Source organism: Ixodes scapularis, unplaced genomic scaffold (genome assembly GCF_016920785.2).
Source record: "Ixodes scapularis isolate PalLabHiFi unplaced genomic scaffold, ASM1692078v2 PGA_scaffold1__304_contigs__length_218370807, whole genome shotgun sequence".
NCBI lineage: Eukaryota > Metazoa > Arthropoda > Arachnida > Ixodida > Ixodidae > Ixodes > Ixodes scapularis.
Window position 1 is genome coordinate 114213145 of NW_024609846.1, and position 18760 is coordinate 114231904.

Below are 18760 nucleotides of genomic sequence, written 5' to 3' on the forward strand. Positions count from 1 at the left end.
TTGAGTGCTTGAAAGAAAAGCATGCATTCAAAGCAGGATAGTGCAGGCATACCAGCTCTATTTGAAAATAAATGGAAACTTTGTGTGAATGTGTATTTACTACATTGTAGTAAATACTTTACTTTACTACATTGTAGTAAAAGTTTCAAAATTAAACTGACTGTAATGCAAGAGTATACTTTGTTAGGCAGACATTCCCTTACAACCTGCATTCAGCATGTGCGATTCTTTCTTTATTTAATTTGAGATGAATGAATATTTTATATAGTAAGGTTTGCATATACACTCCATTGGTTATAGTTGGCTATCTGTATAGGATTCATTTTATATCAAATCCGTCGTTTACTTGCCATCCCAAGACATCAGACCTTCTGAGGTCACAGTTCATAAATATAGACAGATTAAACTTAGTTTATAAATGAACAAGTGGAACAACCTTCATGAGTTTAGATGGGTTTTCGTCTAAGCATGATGCAATGGTAGTCAAAGGCATGGAAAAACTATTTGATATTTGAATCAAAAATATTCGGCCAAAACCACTATTTGCTTCGAATTTGCTTCAATTTCAAAATCCACTATTCGCACAGAACTACTAAATACTATATTCCCGTTTTTCGACCCAACTCAGAAACAAAAGTATAGAAACTGTTTCTTTCAAATTTGAGCTGGCCACTTGTCATAAACATGTTACTAATAAATAATTTAACTAAACTATTAATAAATAAGAACTAATTTAACTAATAACTAATTACCATAATACCCAGAGAGGTAGGCCACCTAAAATCGAGAGAATATTGGTGAAAATAAGGAGTAGTCTGACTTTCAGTGTGCAATCAAGAAAAGTTGAAGCAATACTACTTCTAGATCATGTTTCTTTGTCAAACATGTTATTGCGGTAAGGGGCAATGAGATGACTTTACTTCTCGGTCAGCGATGCTCAATTATATCCCATCATAGCTAACTAGACGCATTTACACCAAGGTCGTCATTGATGTGAACACTACGATTACTAGGAGTGGGCTGTCTTTCAGTGTTTAAAACAAAATAGCAAATCAAGCCTAAATAAGGGGTGGGTTACCTTTCGGGAGTGGGGCATCTCTCGGTATCTGACAGTATTAATAACAACTAATTTTTTCAGTCCCAGACAGTCCCCGTGGACTGCCACGACGTTGGCGTTGGGAGCGGGCCAGTCGTAGTTCCACTCCAATCCGCGACCAAATCTTGCCAGCCCCCGAAGAACTCAGTGGGGAGCGCAACTGCGACGGCATCCCCCATGAACCCCGCTGGTCCTCGTCGACACACAACATCGAGTCCAACGACCTGCCACTCGAGGCATCGACCCCCGACCACCGCGCCAGTCTGGTGAGTGCCACTTCGAAATGCTAGAGTTGTTGACTTTATTTGTTCCTGATTCCCCAACGCCATCGTCATCTGCAAAGACAAACCTGGATAGACTAACACAATATCCCGAAAGATAACCCTCCTAAAATCGAGAGCAAATCGTGTGAAAATAATTAAGGAGCAGGGTAACTTTCGGAGTGCAGTCGAGGAAAGTTGAAAAATGCTATTGTTAGATTATATCTTAGTTTGTTGTGAGCGCGTTGGTAAAGTTAAATAAAACAAAGAATAAACATAGGGACAGACAGAACAGCACCTTTTTCGACTTTCAACACAAATCGCTTTACTAGGCGCCGGCACCCGGCCCAAGAGATGGAAAGGAGGAGGGCAAAAAGTGGGAATAAGGGAAGGTGAGGGGTGGTAGGGAGAGGATAAAGGCTACACAGACAGGAAAATTACTGGCGGGAAAGAAGAAAGGCTGGAAGGAAAGCTGCAAAGAACCGAAGCCGCCTCAAACGACATCATGGACGACCTGGGCCTGCGGGGTTCTTGTCAAGGCTGTCAACTGTGGGCGAAGGTAGGCCACCTCCTTCGTGGAAAGAGAAAGCGGAGACGCCGAGACATTTCAGGATGCGTGCATTATCGCATAGGCCTCAGTTATCTCACGGCCGTAGCGACCTTGGTTTGAACCTAAGATTCTTGCCGAAGAGAACCCAGGGCGACATGAGGAGCAGGCCCTATTGTGAACGGCAATTGGGTGTTGTGACTCCCTCCCATCGACCTTTCTCTCATGTTCGTGTAACCTGTTGTAAGCGCAGCACCCTGGTCTGGGCGAAATACTCCGCGCCACGAGACAGAGGTATAGTGTAACTATGCCGTGATGCAAATGGAAAGAAGCTAGTCCCATGCTTTTTGGAACATCCCGACTGGGAGAGCAGGGATTCATTTACAAGACGGCATAGAGCCCAGCTTAAACTGGTACGAAAATACGACATCGACGTCATACTTTCTGGCGACTGCCGTGAGGCGATGTGAAGTGTTGCGGTAATACAGTCGAATCTCGTTAATTCAAACTTGAGGGAGACCAAAAGTTTGTTTGAATAAAGCGAAGTTTGAATTACCGGGAGCTTCCTCTAATAGAGATGCATAGGATGGGACCTGCATGTTAGTTTGAATTATCCGCAAGTTTGAATTAAGAAAGTTTGAATTAATGAGATTCTACTGTACAGCGTGACCGAAAACTTTTGGCGGTCGAGGGAAGACTTGGGGATTAAAGCCTTTAAGAGGGGGGTACAACAATTTTAAGATTACAAGAATTTGCATGTCATCAATTTCTATGTTGTTCATTGTGTCCCGGAGGATACAGAAAACATCTCCTTCTTTAAAAAATGTCTTGGTTCCATAGCTACGGGGGGGGGGGGCATCGGGGCTCGTGCCACCGCTGGTGAGATCGGGTGGAGGGGGGCAGAGCCCCCCTTCAGGGACATGATCCTTACCTAGATGCCGTTTACGTGCCATGTAATGAGCTTCAAGTAGTGGCATGTGAACAAAATAACGCACATCAAGCAAGTGTTCTCATGCCACTTCCGGGGCCTTATCTTCACGAAGGAGGAGCCTACCGTGGATGGCCTGCAGTTTCTTGATTTGCACCTACAACCAACACCAAGTGGCTTTTGCTGGAGCTTACAGCAGTGATCCCAGAAGCTGGTACTCCCCTTCGCGAGCCACCACTCAAAAAATTTAAAGTCAAGCATTGTAAAAAGTCTTCTTCCCCATGCCAGCCTGACTAACCAAATCAATTGCATCAAAAAAGCAGGTTACCCGCGTGACCTCATTGCAACCACCTTAAAGGCTTTCATCTCAAAGTCTTCTCTCAACTGCCAAAAGCCACCTCGCCCAAAAACGTTTTCGGTCACACCGTATTACCACAACACTTCACATTGCTTCAGGGCAGTCACCAGAAGGTACGACGTCGATGTTGTATTTTCGTGCTAGTTTAAGTTGGGTTTTATGTGTCGTCTTGTAAATGAACCTTTGCTCTCCCAGTCAGGATATTCCAAAAAGCATGGGACTAGCTTCGTTCTTTGTGCATCTGGGCACGTTTACACTATACTTCTGTCTCGTGACACGTAGTACAATGGCCATACAGGGCGCTGCGTTAACGGTAGGTTACGCAAACATGAAAGAGAGGTCAAGGGAAGGGAGTCGCAACACCCGATTGCTGTCCACATTAGGGCCTGCTTCTCATGTCGCCCTGGGATCTCTTCGGCAAGAATCTTAAAATTGAAGCGAGGTCGCTACGGCCGTGAGCTAATTGAGGCCTACGCGATAATGCACGCATCCCGAAATGTCTCGGCGCCTTCGCTTTCTCTTTCCACAAAGGACGCGGCCTACCTTCAGCCGTAGTTGACGGCCTTTACAAGAACCCCGCGGGCCTGGGTCATCCTGTGACGTCGTTTCAGGTGGCTTCGCTTCTTTGCGGCTTCCTTCTGGCCTTTCTTCTTTCCCGCTAGTAATTTTCCTGTCTGTGTCGCCTTCATCCCCTCCCTACCACCCCTCACCTTTCCTTGTTCATGCTTTTCGCCCTCCTCCTTTCCGTCTCTGCGTTTCTTGGGCCCGGTGCCGGTGCCTAATAAAGCTATTTGTGTTGAAGGTCGAAAGAGGTGCTGTTCTGTCCGTCCCTATGCTTATTCTTTGTTTTATTTAGATTATGTGTTCCTGCCAAAGCTGTTGTCACAGCGAGGGGCAGTGAAGCAATGATGACCGTACTTCCCAGTCAGCAATGTTCGCTTTGGCTAACTGGCCACATTTGCACCGAGCTTATCATTGGTCACAACACTATGATTGCCAGGTGCGGGCTATCTTTCTGTGTTTAAAAGAAATAGCAAATCAAGCCAAAATTAGGAGTGGGTTATCTTTCGGGGGTGGGGCATCTCTTGGTATATTACGGTAATTTTTAAAAAATGTTTGTGACCGACCACCATATTTTTTGGCCCGTACCCATAGCATATAGTTTGCAAGGGGAATTTTAGCTTTTCCCGAATAGGTATAGCTTGCAGGTTATCTAAGGAAAGATTTTTTCTTGGATTGCCTGCACGCAATGCATTGTTTGCACCCTTTGCATAGTGTGCACCAGGTGTTTCATTTGCACATAATACAATTTCATGCACAACACACCTTAAAGAGAAACTGAAGCGGTTCTCTATTTGAGAAAAAACATTTCAATGGCCTTCATTCGACCTCCAAGATCAGGAATATCAAGATTATTTTTCAATTTGGTGCACGGAGGCTTCAGAAATTAATTTTTAAAGTACCGCCGAAGCCCCTCCTTCCCGGGGCGTGACGTCACACTAGGAGCGTTCGGAATATCTGCTCTCGTGCATCTTCAGCGCCTGTCAAAGATATGCACGCGCACTCTTGCTATTTTCAGAAAGGTCAGAAAGAGACGTCACGACTGGTGTCAGTGCTGGGAAATATACCTGGCAAGCTTGCCGTTGCACGCGCTGAACACACGAGCGACACGCGCTTGGAGGCCCGAAGATCCTAGTATGACGTCACGACTGGTCGAATGTTTTTTCGCTTTTTCTCGCTTTTAGTTGCATCTTCGGGGAAAACAAAAGTGATATTCAGATTCACGGGATAAAAATACGCCAGAATTCACCTCTAACTCGTTTTTTTCAAGAAGTGTTTCAGCTTCCCTTTAAAAGGTGCCTGCTTTATTAGTGCACAAAGAAGCTTGTTTCATACAGAAGCATTGATAGAAGCAGTCATTTGCAAAATCTGCCTCATTTTGTCGTAATGGACCATCTGGACAATGCAAATACTTCTATAGCTCGGAGCTGTAGGTTGTCCACACCGCATAAAATGTTAACAATTAAACAAGTCAAATCTGCAAGTTATAGTTAAAAAAATGTGGTACTCGAGGCCGAGCAAACAGCTTGTTCTCGAGTGATCGACATCTTTAGCCACGCCCTTAAATTTGCAGCTGCAAAGTCTGCATGTTTACAAATCTGTTCAGAAGCCATCTTTAGCCGAGAAGTGGGGCTGCAAGGTGCAAAAGCAAAGCAGAGTTGTCTGTTGTTTTCAAGTTGTGTTTTAGTGAGGGTTTAGAGCCATTTACCTTCTGAAAACCTTGCAATTCCTGTAATGTGACAAGCGATTGAACGTTTTCTCTGCTTACCATCATTTTTATGCTCTCCATTCCTCTCCAACATTTGTGACAGCACCAGGTGCAATTCATTTTACATGTAGACCTCAGGTTATTCCCAATTATTCTCAGGAATAGAATAGATTGACTGAGAAACAATGCTGAAGGTTTTTAAGATTTTCTTTTAACATGACATGAGCAATGAGTGTGACAAATTGTTTGCCATCAGGACATTGGCAGCCCTGTCAAGAGGGATCTCCTGAGCTTTCTGGACCTGCCTCATTCAAACACGCGGCAATCTTCTCCAGCAAGAAGGTAAATGGAATGTTTCAAGCAGTACCCTTTGTGTGCTGTTTGTTGCATTTTCTTTAAAAATGTGAATGTGCATTCACTTTTATTCTAATGACTTGTCAGGTGCGTATCTTTTCCAATATGTCGACCATCACGCTAGATCCTAGGATTTTCTTGACTGGGAACATGACTGCAAGTTTAAGCTTCTAACAGTCTGACAAAAGAAGGCAGCTTAGCAGGCCATAACCTCATGCCCTCAGCCTTTACTACTTTCAGGAAAGACTAAGAACCACTTTAAAAAAAAAGAGTTTTAAAATAAATATACAATTTCTCTGGGACATTGTTCTTGATTGTAGTGGATGTTGGGCTATGAGTATAAAGCTTATGCTTCATAGTTGTGGCCCCAATTATACTTCCAGCGCTTGCTGGAAGCGTAATCTTCTTTATATAGTATTCAACAGTGCTCATCTGTGTGTACTGTAGTGAACATTTCAGGCCCGATATAGCAATAGTTTATTGTTATCAACCATGAAAACGCAAAATCTGTAAACACCCGTACGAGATCTCGGGTCTTGTGAGCCCTCCAAGTGAAGTCATGTAAGCATCCGAGCAGTACTCCTACCTCAGGTCCGGTTGAGTCCTGAGAACTCGCGAGTTCTTAGGACTTACTCGTACTCAAGAGTTTTCAAAATTCACAATCAGACTCACAATTAAACTTGCGCTCATAAGTTTGCAGGACTCACACTCACACTCATGAGTTCTCAGAACTCACGAGCAGACTCACGCTCATGAGTTCTCAGGACTCGCACTCATACTCCAGAGTTCTCAGAACTCGCACTCATACTCCCAAGTTCTCAGAACTCACGATCACACTCACACTCACAATTTTTGCGAGACTCGCGATCATATCAAATCTGATGGTGAGCGCGAGTGATCATGAGTGTTCACTCTCATGAGTGAGAATGCCGAGGTATGCCAACCCCAGTACACAGCTTTGACAAGCGTACAGTAAGCAGCATACAACCGACACTACATAGTGTGGCTTCTTGTTCCGATTGCATATTGAGGAGACAAATGATGGTCGCTTTTCTCATATTTGTTCTACAATTGTTAATGTGTGGACAGAAAAAAAAACTTTTGCCATGTGTTACGAGCCCTTCTGAATAGTATTTAGCGCAAGTTGGCGAATTGTTTCATGACCCCTCAAAGTTACTGCTGCTTTAGAGCCGCAAGTTCTTAGTCAAAAATGTTGTAATTAAGAAACTTCGTTTGAGTCAACCATTTACTTATTCAGACATCCAAGCAGAAGACTTACATACAAGGCCAAAAGCAATGCATTCCAATCGTCATACACACATTGTCTTCGTCGTTTTCAAATCGGTCCCAGCTCGTGCAACAACACAACAGTACAACGGTGCGCCCTTTTTAGTGGCAGCACCGATTACAATCAAATCCACGGCACACGCGATCAATGCAGGAAAACAAAGCACGTGGCGATACGACACCGCGAATGTAAGTCATGCTCTGATACAACAAAAAATTACAAAATTGTCCGGTGTATAAGTAGTTTTTTTTTCCTCAAGATTTTCGTCTGTACATCTTCCGTGATGGTGCAACTTTTATGCGTTTTTATGTACACTGAGTATTGACCTTCACTGTACAAGATGCACAAGATGTGGGTCGAGATCTGACGGGTATAGCCTTCGAGTACAGTTGATCAGCTTCCCTTATTATCTGCGCCTGGCAATATGGCAGCTTCCTGTTGATGCGGCGGCGGGCATACTAAGACAAATTTGCCGGGGAAGTAATATTGTCACGAATGACAATTGACAAGACAATGATAACTGAAGAAACTGCATTTAATGGGGCGAACTTGTGCCCAAAAATAAAATGAAAGGAACAGAGGAAAGCAGAGTGTCGCGGGCATCGAAGTCGGTGTGACAGCAGAGTCGAACGCTGGGGCCAAGCTGACCCCGGCTCGCCATGCAGAGCACCTTTTGTACTCGCGTGTTTCTCTGGAACATTCGGCCTAGAACATTCAGCTTGTAGAACATTCGCAACTGGATCGGACAAGAACGCCAAGTAGAAAGAATACATAAAAGAAGGTTCCGCTCTCTGGGATCGAACCCGGATCCTTCGCGCGACGGCCAAGCACGCTAACCACTCGACCACACACGCGCTCGCTCGGCAACGCGCATGGCAATATTGCCACGCGCGTCGGCGAGCGAGCGAGCACGTGCGTGGCCAAGTGGTTACCGCGCTTGACTTTCGTGTGGAAGCCCAGGGCTCGATTCCTGGGAGTTACCAGTCTTTTATTTATTCTTTCAATTGAATGTTCTGGCAAATTCGAGAACCCTGTTGCTTGTTCGATGTCCTAATGTTCTACACGCCAAACTTTCTAAGCCGATTGTTCCAGAAGCAAGCGCGTGTACATAAGGGGCTCCGCGTGGCGAGGTGCAGTCAGTCTCGCCCCAGCGTAGGATCCTGCTGTTACGCCGACTTCGTGTCTTCTGTCAACTTTTTGTTTTGAACACAAGTCCGCCTCATTAAACGTTTTAGTTAACTCGGTTATTCTTTGTTTCGTCACCTCCCCATTTGTGACAATATTTCTCAATCGATTTGCTGGCAAGATTGTTTAAACTGGCTATTGTGCATGTGTTGTGATCACAGTGGTACGCCTATTCAGGCATATCGGTTCACTTTCACAGCGACAACCGTGCAAACAAGTGTGATTTACTTTTTGGTGAAAACTGTCGTTTATAGGGTGCCTTATAGGCTGGAAAATGAGGTGGTAAAGAATAGAGCCTGTCCATAGAAAGGCTTCCAGGAATGATCAATCTTCACCACAATGGCGGAAACATGTTATCTGGATGTGTTTTTTAATGTCCCTGCTTTCCTTCCAGCTTCAGCTCGACCACCAGCAGCCGATCTCGCAGGCTGTGCAGTGCCCTGACCAGAGCGGGCACTCCGTGCAAGTGCAGCTGCGTCAGGGGGAAGGACGTCTGCCACAACCACCAGTAGAAGTCCTCCCCTTGATCCTCTTCTTTCCTTCCCTTTTCTTTCTGTATGGACGAATCGTTTTTCTCTTGATGGATGTCGCTTTTAGCATGTGGATTTGGGGTAGTCTATGGATGCTTGATAATTATGTATGTACTACATGTGCTTTTTTTTAACCTTTTTGTGCCTTGCATTTTTGTCGTGATAGATTTTTAGTCAGTGGAATCATCGATGCTTGATGCCTGCAGTGCTTTTTTTAATTTTTCTGTATCTTTTATGTGAAAATATCTTTCAGTCACAAACTGTGGCATCATTTCACTGAGAAGTGCCTATCTTCTACTTTTTTTTTTTTTATATCGGCGTGTCACCGATTTGTTTAGTAGGTTTTTTTTTTCTGTCCCTTTTAACCTCTAGATGTTAGGAAAACTTGGGAGTTAATGTGCCAAACCAACAAAGGGCATCAGTATGCCCCAGCAAAAGTCAAAGATTAATTTAAAAGAGACTGTCAGTCTTCAAGGTGTAACTACTAAAATGCCTTTTCTAGAGCAAGAAAAAAAAATGGAGATAACACGCAAATGTTAGACTGTCATGGGAAATGCTAGAGATCTAAGGAAATAAATTACCATACATGGAAAAATCTTTTCTTTTTTTTTTTTATTGAAGTTTAGTTTAACATTTTTTGTTTCTTATCGCACATCCTCGTGGTCTTGCGGACATGTTTTGTGGGACGGTAGATACCTTGTAAAGAGTGCAACACTAAGAAAACCAGGGGATGCTTTGCAGCACTTGCAAACTGCTTGCTTCTACCTACAGTCAGTTCACACGATGGAAATCTTTCCAAATGTTTGCCCAGAAACTAAGCACTTCACAGATGTCCCTGAAAGTCACCACTTTGATGTTATCCTACGGTAGTACCTCTAAAATAGACCTTTGACGAAAACTTCAGCTATCGGGGTGCAGGCACGGATTTTTCCGCTCATTTTGTTGCTATCGTTGCGAGTCATGCTTCACAGTTTTAATGTTTCACTCTTTTTTTGCGTGCTGTATGAGCAGGTCATTTTTTATTGCAAAACATTCCATTGAGCAACCTTTTCTTTTTACTGGTCATTAAGTCGCTTTAGTGTGTGGTGAAGATAAAAGAAAAAGACAGCCAGCAGTCACAAATAAAAAAAATAATGGCATATTGTTCTAGTCCTTATGCATTGTTGAAGATGTTTATCTTGTCAATATATATTTCTTTTTAAATTTGGTTATGTATGTTACTTAGTCGAGGCAAAAAACAATCGTAAAATATAAATAAGGGAAGAACATAAAAGACGAGGACAAACAACACGGGAAAAGTCTTGTTCGTCCTCGTTTTTATGTTCTTCCCTTATTTATATTTTACCCCTACCAGCACGCTCTTCATTACAAGTAATTATAAAGTGTTTGTGGGATTTCGTCCCACAAACACTTTGCATGTAAAGCAAGTGTAGACATGCCTACAAAATCCTTTTTGTTTTGTCAATCTTTTGTCAAAACCGGTGCTGTTAAAAATGTTGTCTGCCTAGCACTTAGGTTTGTTCTCAATTTCTGCTTAAACGTAACCCTGTAGGCGATGCACTCAACAAGCTGTTATGCAAGAAAAAAAGTGTTGAAGAACCAATGCCAGTGTTGCCATTGTTTGTAAAAATACATTTTAATGTTTGCTGCAATTTTGCTCTTCTGAGACAAGGCTTGTCAAATAAACGAACCTGTATTTTAGATTTTGTCATATTTTTGCATGCTCAAGCTACAGTACATTAGAGAAAAGTCCCAAGGACGATTGTAAACACGATTAATGGGGGATGGTGTTAACAAGTGGCTTCATCTGCAGCCTGTCGCCTGATGATTCGTGACATAGGGGTAACGGTTTCATCTAAAAAATTTAAAGTTCATACAGGGTATACGTCCTTGGAGCGCAGCTCTTAGGCGCCCATTTCTGGGTTGAGCGGCGTCAGCGTAATCGCGCGCAATGCAATATGGAACATTTCCCCGCTAAATTTAGCACAAAAATTTTCTGCTAAAGTTAACCGGAAAATTATCCCAGCGGGAAGATTTACGTCACGTGACGTCAACACCAATTCAGTTTCCCCGCTAAATTTGGCAGGGAAAATGACATCACGACTTTGTGTCGCGTCACCCATGACCAATTTCAGCGCCAGGAGGAGGGGAAGGTACGGAAGAGGAGGGGCATACCCTTTACTCCTCCTCCTCAAGAGCTGCACTCTAGTTTCGCATTGGAGATTTGTAAACGTTTCATTTTTAATTTGTAAATTGATATAACCTGTAGGCAACTTTTGCACTGCCAATATGTCTAAAATAATAATGGGCATGGAATATATTATAGTGGTGTTTTCGGTTTAAGCCGTAAAAACCGATAAATGGATGCTAAATTAATTTTTCTGAATTTGGGTTTAACCGAAAAAGACGAGTAGAGCCCTGCGCGGATAGCAGTTTGATCATTCGCATCCGCATCCGCATCGAACTACATCTGCGATGTTCTTAAATAATTGTTCCGCATTCGCAAAATTCGGAACCGCATCCGACTCTCAACCCGCGCATTCATTTTGCAGCATAAAATCAAGTATAAATAACAAAAACAAAAAACATCTAAATGGTATTCTATAAGCCGTGTGCTTATTTTTGTATAAAGCACTCTACGTGTAAGAATATGGTGAAAGTCATTTTATTGTATTCTGTTTTATCGTATTTATAAAATAGGCAATCATTTTTCCAGAAACACTTTGCACTGCTCGAAAGATGATAGCAGTTGTGAGATTGTCTTGGGAGTCCGTGACACTGACACTCTGTCCAGTAGATGCACTCAAAAGGAAGGATATTTACATTTATTTTCCTTTTTGCTTTGTAAAACCGACTTCGTGCAAGCAGATGCATATTTTATAAACATGAAAATTGACAAAGGACAGACTAATCAGATTGTGTCATTTTATTGAGGCCATAGAATAAAAAAAGTGGGAGGAAAGGCATTCACTTGCTGCAGCAAAATACTCTTATGTATGTGGTAAGGCGTGAGTACACCACTGGGAAAATATTGCAATATTCAATAATGGCAACACCTATTGGTTTCAGTTTTAAACACAAACCCTGAACTGCATGCTTGGAATCGTATACTTGAAAACAACTCGGTGCCAACTGTCGAGAAAAAGAAAACTCGCACACACGGCAACGTTTCACTTGTCGAGGTGTCTGTGTAGAAGAAACAATATCGTCAACTCGGACAGATTCAGACTGGTTCATCTCTCAAGTTAATACCCGCTAATGAGAATTCTCTTTCCGTCGGTGCACTTGATGCTGGGAGGGTATGCACGAACAGCACTACAAGAATGAGGTCCGGAAACTCGTGCTGGTGCAAGTTTCACCACTCCAGAGGATCGAATTCAGTCTCCACAATACATCCTTACGAATACTTTACTAATACTTTATTTGTACTCGGAGGGGGGGTTACCCAAACATACAGGGTCACAAAAGGCAATGCTTCTCGTAAGCGAGGAAGTCACTTGCAAGCTTCTACTTTCTTGTGGCTTGTATGTTTTGGGTTTTCTTTGCCCAAAGAACGTTTTCCGCTCTTCCTTTGCCAAACAAGAACATTCCTCCCGGGATGACCGATAGTTCTACGTTCTTTACCTTTTCTGGGAACATTATTTTTGCCGAGATATGACGTTCTAAAGCGATCTTTGGTGAGAATCGAATGTCTTTATTGATGTAGAGAACAATATCCTTCTCAATTGGCACCTGTTATCTAAGAGGATAGTTTGTACCTGCAATACATTCGATGATGCACTTTCACTTTAAACTGTACAGTCGCACATGTCTATGGGCCGCCTCGGCAAAAATGGATCCGGGCCCGCGGATATCCGATCCACATCCGCTGGTATCTGCATTGGATCCGAAATCCGCCAGTCGGATTTATTTTTATCCGACTCTGCCAGTTTACTGCGGATAATCCACGGTCATGCAGGGCTCTAAACATGAGTATTTTAGGAATATGGCATTTCCTACACTTCCTAGCATGAAAATGCCGGAGCTGCAGTGTCAGTACACTTACCAATAACACTCTTTTATTTCGGAACAAGCAGAGAAAACACACCTTAGATTCAACCTTTTAAGGGATTCTAAACGTCCCCAAAAAGATTTCTTTTCAAGCGCAGTTCACACTTATGCAACCGAGTAAGACCGAGAGAGACCAGACCGGTTTTTAAGCCTCTTACGATGTCTTAGGACCGGATGCGCTGCTGCGGAGCTGGTTCTAAGACGTCGCAAGAGGCTTAAAAACTGGTCTGGTCTCTCTCTGTCGTACTCGGTTGCAAGATTGTGAACGGGCCTTAACTGCCCGAGTGTTACAAAACGCTGTCCATGATTGGATGTCGGGGCACCCATACTCTGGCTTAAGCAGTCACTGCAGATATTTCTCGAAACTTCAGAAAAATGCAACAGTGCAATAATTTTTAGAAATAGTTTGAGCACGTGAGGAGTGTAATAGTGCGCTAAAGGTACCAATTGGGCCACAGGTACAAGGTTGGGGCCATGATAAGAGACAGAGATATTGCACGAGCATCTCATCGCACCCGAAGCCTCGCTCCAGCTACACGAGTGGCAACCTTAGCGCACTGCTGTGCTTCTCACGCCTTTCTAAAAATGACTGATTTAGTGGGTTTTGATGATGCAGTGATGGAAGTGCCATTTGACCTTTTGGAGCAGGCCTTGTAGCAGGCAATTGAATGTTGTTTTGGAGCAGGTAGTGGCCCTTTTGGAGCAGGGTCCGGCATATGTTGGCATATTACTTGAAAATGAAATAATGCTGCATTGTTATATAAAGCCCATCTCTATTATTGGAACACAGCGCCTGTCGCCTTTTTAAGACAGGATATATAAAATTCAACAAAGTAAACACAAAAAGAACCAAAAACATTTTTTTAAAGTTTATCAGCTCGTCAGATAAAAAAAAATACAATTCAATATGTCACACTGAGTCCTGATGGTACAGGATATTTAGTTTTATCAGCCTGCGCTTCTTTTAAGGTATCTGCAGCAGCATTGCTGCTGCAGATACTGTTGTGGAATGTTTTAGTACAGATTAGCGTTGTCTTTCGGGCAGCAGCTTCAAATACTGCGGTATCTGATATTCGTTTAAAAAATTCTGATTCATTTTCGATGTGCTGGCGAAGTCACGATCGGATCACTGCGAGCTAACCCGTTCAGTGCGCTCCTTGGCATGCACGGACGCGCTGCAGAGAAGCGACACCCGCGGAGCAGACACCGCAGTCGCGCAGTGCTTTGTGCTCCGAAAAGGACGGTGAGGCTTTACCAGCACTACATCCAGAGCTTGGTGCAACTCAACTATACTTCGTTTCAGCTTCGGTGCGAGCGCAGCCGAAGCTACAAGCGCGCGCATGGAGCCCGTAACGGTGCCCACACTGCACGAGTCCACGCGCGAGTCAGGAATGCGCAAAGTATTGGGCTCGCGCTAGCTTTGACTTCGCTGATAGCTAGCGCACGGGAACAGGGTGGGCCAACATTAAAAGCATCCACAAGCTCGGCCTTTTTTTTTTTTTTTTTTTAAATAGGCTATTCAGTGGGATGGTTCTTCGCTTAGCCTCTGCGGCTTTGGTCTCAGATGTTGCCAACGTTGTTCCTTTAATGATGATGAGAATGCGCCTTCGCAGTTTCGGTTTGCGTAACAGTTGCAGCGCGGAAAATACTGCGGTACCACCACGCGCTCCGATAAGACTTCAATTTTTATTTTTTATTGCTACATCTCATCTCGGCCCAGGCATGGCGCAATTCTTCGGTAAAATGACAATTTGGCGCTACATGTAGCAGGATTGCGTCCTTGGCGCAATTGGCGCAGCACTTCCATCACTGATGATGCTCAACAAGTTTTTAAGTGGAACCATGCCTATTTTCACTAATTAAAAAGTTAAGTAACACATTTTACTTAATTAGCAGAGCGATTGTTACAATTAGCCCCCTACACTATGTCCCTCTGGCTGTAAACTCACCTACACAAACAGCATAAATGTAGCTTTCACACCTTAACTAAAAAAAAATCTTTCAGCCTTTCCACTTTGGTGAAGAAAAAAGACCAGCGAAGCTGCACTATGATGGGACGACCTCAAGCACGACTTCTTGGACGACGTCTAGGACGCCGCCACCAAGGAGACGACGTCTAAGACGACCTCAAGGACGACTTCTAGGACAACCTTGAGGACGACCTCAGAAACAACCTCAAGGACGATGCCTAGAACGACCTCAGGGACAAAGTCAAGGACGACCTCTGGGATGACTTCAAGGATGACTTCTAGGACGACCTCAAGGGCAACGTCTAGGACGTCCTCAAGGACGACTTCGAAAACGACGCCAAGGACGACCTCAAGGACGAGGTCTAGGACGACCTCAAGGACAACCTCAAGAACGACTTCTAGGACGACCTCAAGGACAACATCTACGACGACCTCAAGGATGACTTCTTAGACTTCTGGGACTTTAAGGATGACTTCTAGGACGACCTCAAGGACTTCTAGGAAGACCTCAAGGACAACATCTAGGACGATGCCTAGAGAAATTCAGCCCTTCCACTTTGGTGAAAACCAGAGTGGAAAGGCTGGAAAGGTTGCCGTCATCTGTGAGCGAGGCCGGCAAGCCGGTTGTCTGGTTGCCACCGTTGATCAAAGATGGCGGTAGCTGTCCAGAGTTTTGTGTCGACATTTCTTTGCGGGGGACACGGTCCTCGGGAAACTAGCCCTTATAGCCGCGTCCCACTAGAGCGACAGACAGCAACAAACGACAGCGACACACAACAACGAGCGACAGATGACACCGACAGACAGCCTGTTTGTCGGAGTCCGCCGTCCCACCTGGCGGACACGACGCAGAACACGGGGGCAAGGAAACTTGTTTCCTAGTGGGACTGGAGTTGTCAACAGAACACTTCAAAATACACAGACAAACAGAGTCTGGCGACATTGTTTTCGTGTTTTGCTCTTTGGGCATAAAACGCGCCGACAAACACAGTGAAAGTGGAGACGATTACTTTATTTCTTGATTAAAGCTTCCACTTCTCTTCATTTGCCGTTGGCGACTTTCCGTAAACAGTCGTGACAATTGACACCAAACTTTTTCCGAACTAGAAATACCCGAATCGTTCTTTTCTTGGGCCGTTCGAGGCATTCTAGGTGAGCGCCACAGAGTTTCACGCCGATTTTGAGGATGTTTATAACTTCATATTCGAATAATCGAGGGCAGGCGCTCTTCGGTGTGCAATACGGCATCCCGATTATCACAGAACGTGATGACAAGTCTCTCGTCTGCCGGAATGGCTTGCCGCAGAACGTCGTGTCCTACTTCGTGGTGAGCAGTCTTACTTTGTTCAATCCTCGCACATGGATGTATCCATCCTGATGCAAAAGTGTAGACTTCAGCGTCTTGAAGCTCCACCTCGCGCACCAAGTTTTCGCAAGCAAAACCAGCCACAGCAAATTCCCTTTCGCAACACGACCGCCCGGTGCCAGCCAGCAAGCCGTGCCCGTGACCACTACATGCAGGGCCGTACCCAGAAAAAAATTTCGGGGAGGGTTTTCGGGGACAACGGCGGCCATTTGGAAAGTGTCTATTGTCTTATTTTTGCCTATGAATCATGTGCATCGGTGGCATATAATGGAGTTACAGCAAACCAAAGAACCGGTCCCGGTTTGGTACCCGGTAGCCGACCGGCGCCACTGCGCGTGCGCAGAGGTGGAGATTAAAATCGGCTGGCTGCCAGTGCACCGACCAGGGCCGTACCCAGAAAAAAATTTCGGGAGGGGTCAGAACCCCCTAACCCCCAGTCTGGTTACGGCTTTGACTACGTGCAATCGAGGGACCGGAACTGCGGGGCCGGGAACAAGGAGTGGCCGCCAAGGGCTTCTCGTTCCGGGAGGAAGGGTAGAAGGGTGGGAAGGGAGGCAAAAGAAGGCATAAACGGGCGAGGAGGATAAGTTTGTCTCTGAGAGATGTTCCTCAGTGGGACTGCTTGCTGCGCTTCAAGGTTAACGACAGACAAGAGCTAGTCCGTCGTCGATCGTTTGTTGGCGAATGTCGCGGGTGTCGGCCGTTGCAGTGGGACAGCATCGGCGACACGGAACTTTGTGGCGTCGTCGGACACAAACCGGTGTTTGTTGCTTTAGTGGGACGAGGCTATTAACAGCTCCACTGTAAAACACCTTTTATTATCACTGGTGCAGACCAGGGGTATCGTCGTTCCAATGGCAGACAGACTCTTTGAAGCCTGCACCATGAACAGTAAGCAGCAGACCAGAGGCATTGCAAGTGTTTGAAAGGTGGTGGAGAGGGTGCTATGGAAGGGAGAGGTGTGAAATGTGCATCTGGAGGAGGGGGATTACCCCCCTCCCCTTTTTTTTTTACATTACTGCAGCAGACTATTGTGATTGCTTCCTACAAGTTACTTAAACTAATCCAAGTTCAGTGGTGCAATTGATCCAAGTAATTTTGGAGCAGCGAAAAACTTTGGGGAGCATAAGTGCACCCCTCATTCTCATTTATACCAGTGCAATTATGATGTTAAAATTCATGTGTTGGCCATTCCAAACTAAAAAAGAATGCTTCCTTTGCCTTTCCACTTCTGTGCAATCTTCTGTTAGCGTCAACTGCATGGAAGGTTTGACTCTCTCGAACACAAAACTAGCTGTTTAGATGCACATAAAAGCACCAGGCACGGCAACAAGGTGCTGAGTGCTGACTGACGAAGAAAAGCATGAACTGCTGTGAATGGTTATTTTAGGCACGAAACCAAAGGTGCATGAAATGCTATATTTCACTGAAATAACATCAAAATGGAATAATTTTGACCACCCAAATTGTTTTGTTCATGTCTAAACCTTTTAATAAAACAGTCTTAATTAAAATAAAAACAAAGCTTTTGTAATTTGGCAAGAACATAAATAATGTTTTACATGTCAAATTTCATTACAAAAATTAGTATCTGAACAATATGCCTTGTTCAAAACAATTCAGCCAACCTCAAGATAATTCCAAGACTCTTTATCCACTGCTCTAGCCGATTTAGTTTTAATTTACTCTCGCCACTGTGCTATCAAACAAATGGAACATATATAAACGTGTTAGATAACCACGAAAGTTGACGTATCCTACTTAAATCCAGGATTTGAAAGATCTATATTGCCAGAATGTTGAGTACTTTCCCCTTAGTATGCGGGTGTGCTGCGGCGAAGCAAGGTGCACTAAATAACGATGCCTACTCCACTGTTGTCACTTCACTGCAGTACACCAATGTGCGGTGGGAAGCTCACTTCACGTAGCTAACTAACCCACAAGTACAGACCATGGGCAAATATGAAATATAGCCAGCCAGCAACAGCCAGGCGGCGCCAGTGGAGTGAGAGCCCACGGTTATACCATGTTTCGTTGTAACTTGGCAAAGGGTGAATGATTAGCCCCACACTGCGTGGCAACGGCTTCGATATCCTCTACGTATACGAGCGCAACGCACACATATTGGAGCATGATGCAGCGAGACGTCTGACACCACTTCGCAGTAAAAGCGCACTCCGGTGATACATAGTCACATTCTGATTGGCCCGCCAGGGCCGTAGCTTCCGCCGTACTGGCATGTTATGCAATCATGGCTTCCTGGCTTGCCCAGTGCTTCTTGCTTCAAAGACTATCATAAAATACCGGACAAGCGCCCACTCAAAAGTTAGAGACAATCGCGAAAAAATGGGGGATGGGCGCTTGTCCGGTGATCAGTTGTATGTATCAATGTACTGAGCATATTTTCTCAGATCTTGCAAATTTGGGTGCACAGTATTCGCACCCAATTTGGGTGTGCAGTAGTTTGGGTGCACATTTTGGATGCGCAGTATTCTACGGTAAACTAAGTGGCACCACCACAGTAATAGCTCACGTTTGAACAATGCAGCCGCCACTGCC

At 44.5% G+C, this 18760-nt stretch overlaps 1 protein-coding gene across 1 annotated transcript in view; it reads left to right on the forward strand.

Moving 5' to 3' along the window:
* LOC8053877 (protein brambleberry) overlaps positions 1–10516 on the forward strand; it is a 31815-nt gene extending 21299 nt beyond the window's left edge. Inside the window, exons 10-12 of the mRNA XM_029982258.2 lie at positions 1139–1362; positions 5715–5800; positions 8680–10516. Of these exons, the coding sequence (XP_029838118.2) occupies positions 1139–1362; positions 5715–5800; positions 8680–8797 (428 nt within the window). The 3' untranslated portion in view covers positions 8798–10516. The remainder of the gene's footprint in view (positions 1–1138; positions 1363–5714; positions 5801–8679) is intronic.
* Positions 10517–18760: the final 8244 nt, after the last annotated feature.